At 37.8% G+C, this 12,421-nt stretch overlaps 1 protein-coding gene across 5 annotated transcripts in view; it reads left to right on the top strand.

The window, feature by feature from the left end:
- TACC2 (transforming acidic coiled-coil containing protein 2) overlaps positions 1-12,421 on the top strand; it is a 97,770-nt gene that overhangs the window by 76,304 nt on the left and 9,045 nt on the right. Inside the window, exons 9-16 of one of the 5 annotated variants that reach the window (XM_072424375.1) lie at positions 1,706-1,741; positions 3,991-4,051; positions 5,639-5,840; positions 6,527-6,582; positions 7,471-7,580; positions 7,741-7,891; positions 10,455-10,595; positions 12,164-12,244. In XM_072424375.1, coding sequence (XP_072280476.1) covers positions 1,706-1,741; positions 3,991-4,051; positions 5,639-5,840; positions 6,527-6,582; positions 7,471-7,580; positions 7,741-7,891; positions 10,455-10,595; positions 12,164-12,244 — 838 coding nt within the window. Of the gene's footprint in view, positions 1-1,705; positions 1,742-3,990; positions 4,052-5,638; positions 5,841-6,526; positions 6,583-7,470; positions 7,581-7,740; positions 7,892-10,271; positions 10,596-12,163; positions 12,245-12,421 lie in introns of those variants that run through there. The other 4 variants (XM_072424377.1, XM_072424376.1, XM_072424378.1 and 1 more) reach the window with 4 other exon arrangements.

Raw genomic sequence — 12,421 nt, 5'->3', positions numbered from 1 at the left:
AGAAACTAGGAAAACCCTAATGTAAACATTTCCAAATCTAGTATAGTTCCAGCTAATTTAAATCATGTTTTGCCTCGAGAGAAACATTTGAATTTAAGTACACGGATTTCCTATAAGATATACTATCAAAGGGCAACGTCTTATGTTCTGCCAAAGAGTAGTGCAGGTTAATTCCCTAGTTTTCAGAAGCAGTGAAGTATAAATAATCTGAGTTTTCAGGCACTTAATACAGAGCTTTGTAGTTTTCCTTAATACAGTGCCTGTCATGTCTTCAGGCAATATAATACACAACTATCTAAGTAGTAGAATACAAATAAACTACTGCTAAATTTACATATTTATAGCTTTTTAGTTTTTGCTGGAATACTTATGCCAATATGTGGCTACAGAAGCAATTTCATATATAAAATATTTAAAAGCAGACTGTGAAGTGAAGAATTAGTGACAGCTATATGCCCATTGTAGGTATTTCTAGAATAGCATTTTTGGGTTCTATTTCATAGCTTTAATGTTGTCAGTAAACATGCTTACAAAAGGATGAGCATAGGGGTGACCTTACTGTTGTAATGCTGCCCAATTATTGCCCAATCATCAGGCTGGATTTTATAGGGAATTTGGTGAGCAGAACTTCAGCAGACCATTTCCTGTAGTTACGACCAGTTGGGTTTGGATTTAAGGGAGAATCCAAGGAGAAGGGAGAAGGGTGTTTAACTGTTTACAGGGAATATGCTTCCTGCTATATACATGCTACATAACTGTCTCTGAATACTGCCATTATATGGGTGTTACAGGGCTACAACCCCAACAGCTAATTTAGGTAATGCAGAAGACATTCTGCTGTTGATCAGAAAAGGCCTGTCACGTTTCGCAGATAGAATATTCTTCAGGGTTTTTTTCACAAAGGCTATATATGTATGTACAAATCTTTAGTATAGTAGTAATGGTAAATGCATATACCTTTCTACTTAAGGTTACAATAAAGTAACAAAATAAAGGGTTCAAGAGTTTTACCAAAATGGTACTACTACCTGAAGAAGCAGAATATTCTATCTGCGAAACACGTTAGGACTTTCTATCATTTTATGGACTTTTTACCTTGAAAGAAACTGCCTTTCCCTGTAAATTTATAAATAACAGAGTATGCCTGTCTCTAGCATACATGTAGTGTATCAAAAATAAATATTAACTGTTTAAAATACTTGCTTTAAACCCCTTCTTTTTATTTTCTCTGGCCAATACACAGAAACTGTATTTATCTTGTGAACCAGGGGTGTGGCATACTTGAATTAATTTGGACCTATACTAAATGTTTATTATATTACTAATATAGGTCTCTGCACACTCTTTTCTATTTTCAGCAAGCTGCCTGTGATAGATTGACAGTAATATGCAGTTAACGGAACCCCAAGTGGCTTGCTTGTTTGACCCAACCATTCTAATTCAGCCTTAAAAAAAATAGACTCAACTGTTTATGCTTTAATCTCTGTGTGCTTACTAAACATTTATAAATTCCCTAGAAATATATTATTCATAAAGCCAGATAAAGCCTAAGCAAGGAGGCCAATGTAGGAGGATTTGCTTTAGTTTTCTGAGCAGTTCCTTTCTTTTAACAACTCTTTTAATAACTCCGATGGCGCCACACTGAATGCCTATTACAGTGCGTACACAGCCTTCTGTCTGTCTGTCTCTTTGTCTCTGTCTATAGGATGGTTGAAGATGTCGTGTCTGTCTGTTCTCTCCTGTAAGTAACTTCACTTCAGCCAGATTCCCTTTCTCTGTGTTTTACTCCTCCCTGCTTCTTTACTGCGCATGTTTGTGTTCATATCTCTATCTGTGTATATTCCCATGGTCTCCTGTGCAAGTTGTGGCAAGTTATGTTGTGTCACACTTACCATGCAATGGCTGGATCTGCTGACACACTTGTGAATTCGTGATTGTTCACAATCTGTATATTGCTGTGTGTACTTGTGTGTTGGCTTCTTGATGTGCTGTCATTGGGAAACAAAATATGTAGAAGTGGAATTGTAGAAGCTGGGTACCTACAGATACATGTATGCCAATGGACACCTATTTAAGGGTATAGAGTGCCCAATTCTGATTAAATTGGGACTGTTCCCTTGCAGTCAAGTGATAATCTGTTTTTGGGACGTTTGATCCATATTTTGCCACTGTACTCTGGTGAACACAAGAAGACATGTCGTTGCATAGTACTGTGTACAGACAAAATCTACCATGCACTATCCATGTGTGTTGGATTAAAAATCTATTATTGATCTTTGTATAGGCCATCATTTATCAGCTTTAATCAGCAGCCTATACATTGTTCTGTGCTGTCATCTGAAACAGACAAAAATCTGCAATGGATGTGATATTCATTCACTGGTTATTATTACACAGCTATGAAAGTGAAAACTAATTTTCGGCATCTGTGGTCTCTAGATGAAAATGACCCCTAGAAATTTTAGATTCATATGTACAAGGAAACTTAAAGCCTCCAACCAAAGCAATTTTATTATTTTTTGAACGGGAAGAATTAGAAGCTTTGTGAGGTTATGTCTTCCCATTGGGGATATTTCCTTAACTTTTTGTCTTCATGACCTCACAGGAAATAAGGGAAAATAGGACAAAACAGATGTTTTAGGCCTTCACTGTTCTATCATAAAAATGCTTATATTGCTGTCTGTGTACTTTTGGAGAGATTACCCTATTCTCTGGTTCCAGTAACCACACAAGAAGAGACATTATCCTATTGGAGTCACAAGCATCAACATATGCCTTGGCCCTCAATATTAGCATTCATTCAACAAAGCTGTGGCTGGATCTGTATTTTAAAGTGAGCCAGATCTTCGTTCATGCAGGGTAAAGCACCTGGTGCACTCTATTGCCCCCCTTTCTATCAGCATATGGTTCCTTTTTTGTTTGCTCCTCTACCACTTAAAGTGATAAAAGAGCCACATGCTCCTCCATACATGCAAATATAGTACCAGTGTTCTCCCCAGATCCTTTTAGTCGGGCGCAGCACCCAGCACCTCTCAGTAACCATCTGGCTTTTTTGGGTGGTTACTGAAGAGTTGGGTCACAATATAGGGGCTGCCACCCACCTACAATTTCTTTCCATCGCTCAAAACTATTTCTGGTTTGAACGCTAATAGTACCCAGCACTTCTTTGCCCCAGTGGCTAATTCTGCAGTTGGGGAATAAGGGAAAGGCAATTGTTGGTATTAAACTAAACCCTTTATAGGCAAAGACCAGGTTTGCATTTAGAATGTATACAGTGGAACTGTGGATAGTAGATCAACCCAGGAGCCAAGGACTTGTTGGTATCCAGAAGGTACAGCTACAGCCCTCATGCTCCATCAGTAAAGCTGGAGGATAGCACAATAGGTCAAAGCTCTGCATCTGCCTGTCACTTGACGGCAGTTGATGTATGATAACAGTACATGCAAGGGGGCAAATCCTCTGTGCCAATTTACTTCTTTTCAATGTCAAGTAAAGGGTCAAGGCAAGAGGGGTTGGGTTGTTTCTCTGGCCATGGCCAGAGCCAAAATAAAGATTGTGGCTTTTGGCTGTTGCCTCCACTTTAGTTCTTGTTAATAAAACTAGATATAAAAATAAACATTTAAACAGCATGATGACCATGCAAAGTATAATTTCTTAGATGACTGCCTCCAAAGGAATCACAGTTCTGACCACATGCTGTTTTTTCTTTTTGTTCTTTTACTTTAACCAGTTAAATGTAATATCCACAGTATTTTGTCTGAAAGCAAATGTATCTTACATTCATCAAGATACATACATCTCTGATATGGAACCCGAGCTTCTTGCAGCCTACTCCCCCTTCTTTGTTAATAAATGCCATCTCATTACAACTAATGCTGCGATGAGACAGCATGTTTTATGGAGCCTTTAGAAGTAGATAGTCTCTGAAAATGTACATATGCCGTTTCTTCTTGTCAGATTGTTGTAATGACTTCTGTTGTTCTGTTTTAGTGACACATTTAGGGTGAAGAAGTCGCCAAAACGCTCCCCAGTTACTGAAAATGGCTCTGAGGTTCGTATGAATCAAATGAATGATCTTCTTGAGTAACTTATATTTTTTTTATGAAAAAGAAATATAGTATAAAATGATATCTACAAATATACCAACAGCCAGTTAAGTCTAATGTGGATGTTTCATTCAGAAGGATAATGTTTGTATGACTAATGTGGATGTTACTATATCCATGCTTATATACTATAGATTTTTAAGTTCATATTACCTTATGGTGTTGCTTAGTGTGCTCATACAAGGATTTTAAGGGCAAGATATACGGGACCCCAAAATGGTTCCCCAGATTTGATATTTATTGCAAGGGGTTCCCCTGTTGTAAAAATGTTGTGGTTAAATGCTTGCTATAAATGCATTAGCATGATTATTTTTGTGTAAAGACATCATTATGGTCTTTAAAGGGAACCTGTTAAGGAACCATGTTAAAGAGGAAGTAAACTCAAACATCACCCAAAACAAAAAAAAATACACTTATCTTCAATGCCACAGTGCAATTGATCAGTCCGGAGGTCTCTTCCATCGGGTCCCGCGTCGTCCCGGCATCCGTCCTCGGGCCGGCGCTCCGGGCTCCGTAATCTTCTCTTCTTCTTCCGAGTTCTTCTTCCTACATCACCCGCCACAAGTGAGGGATCGGGTGACGTAGATNGGAGGTAAACTTGCGGATCTCACTGCGCATGCGTGAGATTATCATGTTTTTTTCCCTTTTGCCCGAGTTGCCCCAGATACGCCATGGTACGCTTTAAGGATTTTAATTGTTATTATGTTGTTATGTTGGAACTGAAGACGCAGTAAACACTGGGTCCAATATAAAAGTATTACCTAAATAATGTAAAAAACCTCCAGTCTGTTTTGGATAGCATGAAGAGGAGTTAGAAGCTCTTTCGGGTTTATTGGTTTGTGTCCACTTTAGGGAGATTTATCCTCATTACCTATGTAAGATCCACCAAAATTATTATCACTGCAGACATGAACCCATTCAAGAGTCACCAGCCACAAGTGCCAGACAAGCACCAGGGATTTGTCTCTTTTGTTACAGAATTCATAGTAAAAGTTGAAACATAATTTTCAATGTAGCCAAGTGAAGCTCCTCCCCCGATACTCACTCAGGGCTTAATCATAATCATTAAGGATCATAGGAATTCCTTTATTTATAAGCCCTGAGCAATGGTGAAACGTGTCCTTTCATTGTTCTGAATTGCAGTGTTGAACCTTGCAGAAAAGAGAAGTTATGATACAGCTAGCTTGTACGATATTATGTTTTTTTTTTTTAACTCAAATAAAGTCTTGCACTTTTTGTATCACTTTGTAGCCCTGCACGCTCACTTGTTTTTGGGTGTTTATGATTTTTCCCTAAAAAAAAAATCTTTCCAGGTCTGTTACTGAGTTCTGATTACTGAGATCAGCAAGTTGAATGCTGGTGACCATTGTGATATTTGAACACACTGCACATTTTTTTTTTACAAGTCCGCGGAGATAGGCTTTGGTGTTAGAGGTTGAGTGCACTATCTGTCTATTTCTGTGATTACAGTTAGAATTAGATGTGTGCTGAGCATATCATAAACCATGTGTGTCTCTTGCATCTCCCTGCAGGAGCTGACCGTACTCTCCAAGCCAGATACTCCCCCAGTAATTGCCTCTGAAGATCTTGCCACTGATGAGGAGAAGCTGGCCTCTTCCGTTGGTAGCCAGAAATGGACATGCATGGATTTGGAACAAGACAAACAAGACTATCCCCAACCATCTGACCTGACCAGCTTTGTCAATGAGAATCAGTTTCATTCTACTACAGATGGTACTTCTCTATAAATTTTATTACCATGATTATCCTACACAAATATTTTCCAATAGAATATGGGCACATTGGCTGACCATACACTTTCACTTACTCGATTTACAATACAGCTTTCAGTGGTCCCTTCTTTTGATCAAAAACATCTCATTAACTGAGCTGGTTCTAAATACAACAATGTTTATACTGGCACATGTTGTTATCAGCCTAATAAATCTCCAACGTACATTTAAGATATCTATGTTAGCCATCCTTACCTAAATGAGTAGAGGTGGAATCTGATTGTAAATGCAACACTCCCTATTACATGTAAGCAAAAAATGCAATTGGTCTAATATATAAAATCCTAAACAAATATGCAGCATAACCCTTCACTGTCACAACTAAACCAGCTAGCCAGCCAGTCGGTTATTATATTGTTTGTCCTGCTGGGGAAAATGAAATGTGCATCTTCAATGGTTGCTATATGCATTGGTCTTATATGGTTTTTAAAAAAACATCCATCAATATCAACCAAATGAATATCCAGTGGAAGGCAAATACCATTATAAACCAGGCTAAATTTACTTTACTTTTTGTTTTCCAATAGCTACTGGATAATTCTCTGGATTAGGTGTTTTATATTTGTTGGGTTTAGCCATTATATTTTATGATTATGTTAATATATGTAAAATTTAAATTTTTTTCAGATTATGAAAGTTCATACAGTATTGAATACATGGAAAAAACTGGCAAGTGCTCACCGGTAAGCCTCATTTATTTAATACATACAATGTAAAGTTTATGTAATCTCTATGGTAGCACTTCCTAGTGAAACTTTTGTCAGCAGAACACAAAGTGATTTAGACTTTGATACTTTTTTTTACTGGAAAATCAGAAGGGAATGGAACCAGTTTTTAGCCACTTTTATAGTACAGTAGTCCGTCATTTATCGCAGGGGGTTACGTTACAAACCACCTGCGATACACGGATGCCCAGCTTTCCCCAACTGTACGAATAGCCAGCAGCCAATCACAACCAAATCCCGGTTGTGATTGGCGGCTTTCTATTCGTGCAGTCAATTGGAATGCCCCATTCATTGAATCCAAATGAATGGGGCATTCCGATTGGCCAGACTTGTTCTTCCTTTAACTCCCAGCATCCCCACACCGCTTTTTCCAATATACCAAAATAACAACACAGGTTTGCAGAAAATGCGATATACCGGGACCGTGATTTCCGAACCGCCATATAGAGGGGGACTACTGTACAAAAGTCACATTGCATATATTTAATCACATTTGGAGTAATTAGGAAAGGCTTAAACTACTGACATCATTCCCTGAAATGCCAGCATGGATGATGTAGACTATATTTATAAAACAAATCCTTGAACATACAGTGTCCAGCAAAAAACGGGAAGTACAAATATATCTTTTCATGCTGTAAATCTGCCTGCACATATTATAACAAGATTTTTATTGCAAACCTGTTGTGTGAATCTCCTCTGTAAAAGCACATAACCATGTGTGTCATTAGAGTATTGCCATAAACATCAGTGAAGTCATAAGGATTACTAAGGGGTGTGTGGTGTATAACAGCAGCTTGAATATTATAGAATTTGTCTTAGTCTGACTCTGTAATGTTTCCACAGCTTCGGGAGGTGCCTCAGTCGCAGTCTCTGTACCTTATGTTTGAAGAATCACAGGACAGCCTAGAAAAACCTCCTGCCAAGTTTTCCGAGTCTTGCACCCCAGAGACAGAGTAAGTAGATCAGCAGTACATTGTGGTGTACAGTTGCAGTCTTATTTGTTTTGCAAATGAGAGGCCAACTGGTCTTCTAGGCGGGATGTGCAAGGCTGCCAATGTAATATCAGCTGTGTTGTTTTTTTATATCCTATCTGTAATCTTTTTACTGATCCAGCTTTGAAACAATGGAATCCACTATATGTGCTGGACAGCTGCCCCTCTCCAGATCTCCACCTATAATGCAGGACAGTACACGGCAAGCCCTGGAGAGGTCCCGGCCTAGAGAGGATGAGCCAGAGGTGATCGGGAGTGGAAAAATGGAACTGGTAAGGATGTAATGTGTTTATACAATAATTCTGATTACAAAATACATATTCAGCAGATTATCTAGAGTTGGATCCAAGAATAAGTTTTCTTTCCGTGAGCTTCCTAAAATTAAAGCATCATAGTACATATTTCTAAACCATCTCTGATCTTTCTGTTTGGGTACCAGTTAGTTAAAAAACCTGCTAGATCTTTCAAAGATTTCAGTGATAAAATTTAGGTCCAGGCCAAGTCACAGGCTGACCATATAAAGTTAATATGGTGATTGTAATGCCATCATTTGGCTTTGCAATGGCAACAACAGATGGCCATCCTGATTCTATTTTCCCATTGGGGTCCAGGAGAGAAACATAGGAAGTTGTTTGTGATGCGGCCTGATTAAAATATCAGAATTGAAGTATCACTTTGAAGTGGTGATGTGATTTTTTGTAAAGGGCAAGGTACTCTGTAAACAGGTATGTTCATAATATTGTTTATAACACCATTGATGTAGAAAGTTCAGTAAGTTTATTTATAATAATATGGAATAGAAAGAGGGAATATGATAGAGTCATGGCCACTTCCTGTCCAACATTTAAATAAAGGAATGTTTTTGCTCTCAACTTTAAAAGCTTTCAACTTTAAAAATATTCATTGTAAAATGGGAGCCAATAAATAACCTTATTCTACAAATAATGTATATACTCGAGTATTACCCGGGCTTTAATACTAATTGTCATTAGAAATAGTAACTTAGTTTATACATGGCTTGACAGATCAGATCTATCAAAGACAAGCTGTAACTCATTTTACTTGGAAGACACGGTGTTATCAACTGGTGACCAACAATAATGCACACATCATTTAAGAGTAAAAACCTATTATAACCAAGGACAAAGTACAAAATACTGTAACCTGTAAAAATGGGGGAAATATATACAGACTAATATTATTATTAATAATAATAACAGACTGAGCATGTGTGATTTAATTTTTCCCTTTTATATAAATGTTTTAGAAACACACAATGGATGGATTTATTCACTTGAATTTTATTGCCATTTTTTATTGATTACTGTTCTGAAGGTTAGCAACGACGGCTACATTTTGTGCGCTAGGTCTATACTCAAGTCAATGTAGTTTTCTCAGGTACAAAGAGGTACTTTTCAGAGTTTCAATTCTGATCAGTTTATATTCGAGTTTATATGGTATATAAATGCCCAACAACACATATTCCATACAGATTTGGGAACTGGTAAATATAAACTTGTGAATCTAATTTTATTCTTACAAGTCTTTATTTGGTTTTAGGGTTAACAGTGCATAATGCAAATGGAAATTACTTAGGCACACAAAAACCTACTTTTATCATTTAAACTGATAATATAGCATATCATCATACTTTTTTAACAAAATAAAACATAGCATGTTTACTGGAATAGAGATTTACTGATGTCGGTTAAACAGTTTTACTAATAAATTAAATTATGTAATTTAATGCCAGCTACTGACACACATCATACACTTTCTTGTTTTTTTGGGGTTTTTTACGCTGTTTTATGTCATTTGGACGCCCTTCAATTTCTTGCTCCAGCTTAAGGCAAATGCAATTATTTCAGTTCCCAACACACATTTTCCAATCATATTCTGCAGTGTGTGTTGTGCTCCTGTTAATTATTCCCTGTGGTCTAAGCTGACTAAGGGAACATTTGCTTGGGAACTGTTTTCTCAATATGTATTTCATTTACATAAAGCTAAAATAAACCACATTTGCTCATGAGAACCTCCAGGATTAAATTATTTCAAAAACACCTCCCCGTTCAGATCCAGTTATTTTGTGTATTGAGCACATGTATTTCTTCTTTCTACAGGATCTTTAAACTTCAAAGCAAAAAGTTAAAATACAAGAATAATTTAAAAAGGTCATTTCCATATGTACTTACCCCACCCTTTAGTTTTTTAGTGTGCAGGACAAAAGCTCATTTTTGATTCACATATAGATTCTGGGCACCTTTTTGTCCTGCCAATGTCAATGGCATTTAAAGGGCACAGATAAGGTCTGCTGTTCTCTATGAAGAAGCAGCTGTATCTCTGCAGCAATCTAACACCCCTTCTCCTTTTCCATCTCAGCCAGACCTACAGTCAGCAAATCTCTAGCTCCTTGCTGATTTCACAGCTGTAGTTATGAACATGGGAATGTGTTAGAGACTGCAGCAGAGAAACTGATTCTTTTAGTGAATTGCTGCAATCAGCCTGTTGTATTCTCCTCTACAATGGCACCCAGACAGGGAGAGGTAGGGGAGCCAATCAGGTGTGCTGTGTCATATAAAAGCAAATATGCTTGCAGCAGGTGAGAAGAGAGAGTATCATGAGTTTGTCTGCTCCTTTATTGCCCAATCACAGGCTCAAGGAGGGATGGTGACCCAGCTGTCTTGGATCCTTGCAGTTGCATCACCTGGCTGTCTGGCAAAACAGATTCATCTCAGTACTAGATGGAACTTTAAGGCAGCTGAGTACTTTTACTAATGCTTGCTTTGCATTGCATATTATAAATAACAAATTTACATCATGTATTCTTTCCCCCAGGGCTCTCCTGATGATGAATATGTAGCTTCTGAAGCATTGTTGTCACGCATTGCACATCACAACACTCTCTGTGATCAGCTGAGTTACCTAGAACCCGATCTGGCAGAAAAGAACCCACAGGCATTTGCACAGAAACTACAGGTTTGTCTTTCCACTTCTATCATTCACATAGACAAGTTTTATCCTCCTAGTTTGATATGTACCGCTCATGACAGTTGAGTAATGTACTTTCCTAACCATTTTTTTTTTAACAAAATTCACTTCTATTACATATGATATTTTACTCTTTCGTTTTCTTTTTTCCTTTATTCTTGGGATCCTCCAGCATTAAAATAAAATTGAACAGCTGCTGTAACTCTATAGGATGTAAAATAGTCTCTGAGCACTTTGCTTACTGCCCCATCTGCTGGGGAAAACTGGAATTGCAGTTTCTACACATTCCAATTAAAAGAGAAACTCATTGAATAATACATTCTCTTTATTATATTAAATATTGAACCCCCTTACTTCTCTGTTAGATGAGATTGCAATGTTTTATGTACATCTAAATTGCAACAATATCATTTATTGTAAGCTTTAACAACTCACTTTTTAAACTTTTGCAATCTGCAGGTATAATTTTTTAAAGAATGCATTGTTTTCCTGCTATCACCAAGTGTCTCCTGTTATGACGTGACAATGCTTTGTCTTTGTCCTTCAGTTGTCCTCCTGCATTGTCAGCCTGTCACATTCATTCTGTTGAAGATAAAAGGAACTATGTGTATAATTAATATGCAGGCAAATTTAGCTGTTGTCCTCATCAGGAATCCTACCCTCTAAAATGACACAAGGGGGTCATTGGATCCAATGTAGATGGAAAGTGCCTAAGAGATGGCATAGGATCGGCACACAGAAATGCAAAAAAAAATTACAAAAGATTTAAATATTTTAGTATTTTCTATTATAAAATGCACTATTACTATAGATCAGCCTTTCTCAACCAGGGTTCCTCCAAAGTTTGCTAGAGGTTCCTTAAGCTTTGGCTTACCAACCTCCTATCTGATTGTGTCTGCCTAATTTTGGGTCCAAGGCCATTTATCAGAGCCACCTGAAACATACCAGTGATATGTTAAACCATAGGGGTTCCATTGTTCCCCACTGATGCCAAATAGATTGGTTTTAGCAGAAGGTACCCTAGGTTTCCTATGGGTAAAAATGCTACCTTCATTAGCGGTCATTGTTCCCCTAACAATGGTGTTTAAAATGCCATACTAAGATCTCTAATGGCACGCTGCTGAAGAACTATGCATGCACCACAAAACAGGAGGTCAATTATACAGCTTATGGAACTCCCTGATACCTCTGAAGGAACCCTGGTTAAGAATGGCTGCTATAGAAGAAAACTTTTATCCAATTGGGTTTCACATCTACTTTTCATTGTGAATAATGCAATCTGCCAGGAAGGTGGAGCCAAGCTTCCCTTTTCTTCATCCGTTGATAAAAAAGTGTACTTAGGCTCACAGGTAAGTATATAAGAATCCCTCTGTGTTACTATTTAGAAGCAGCGTACACATTTTTATTAATGCTGGAAGCTCTTTTAATTCGTTTTCTCGATTAAACGGTATAGAATCCCCCCTCTTTCCACCTTTTTTCCCCTTTTACTTTCCTGTGCTTTGTGTTTCTTAGTAGTTGTACTAAATGCTTTTCTCTCTGGCTTGTTACTGGAGCAGGAGGAATTAGAGTTTGAAGCCATGCGAACTGAGGCTCTGAAGCTAGCCAGACACATTTCCCAGTCGTCCCAGTATACGGAGGTATCTGGGCTGTGTGTGCAGTGATCTGGTCTCTGCATCCCTCTGACGAGTGTGTGTGTTCTGGGATCCCACACCGTTTTATCTCTGTTTCATCACAGCACCTCTTGCCCACTAGTATTAACTATACAGACATAATAAACCTGGCCACATACATTGCAATCTGATCATACCATCTTG

The sequence above is a fragment of the Pyxicephalus adspersus genome, chromosome 10, assembly GCF_032062135.1.
Source record: "Pyxicephalus adspersus chromosome 10, UCB_Pads_2.0, whole genome shotgun sequence".
NCBI classification, from domain to species: Eukaryota; Metazoa; Chordata; class Amphibia; order Anura; family Pyxicephalidae; genus Pyxicephalus; species Pyxicephalus adspersus.
The sequence above is the reverse complement of the archived record's forward strand: the minus strand, read 5'-3'. Positions and strand labels throughout refer to the sequence as shown.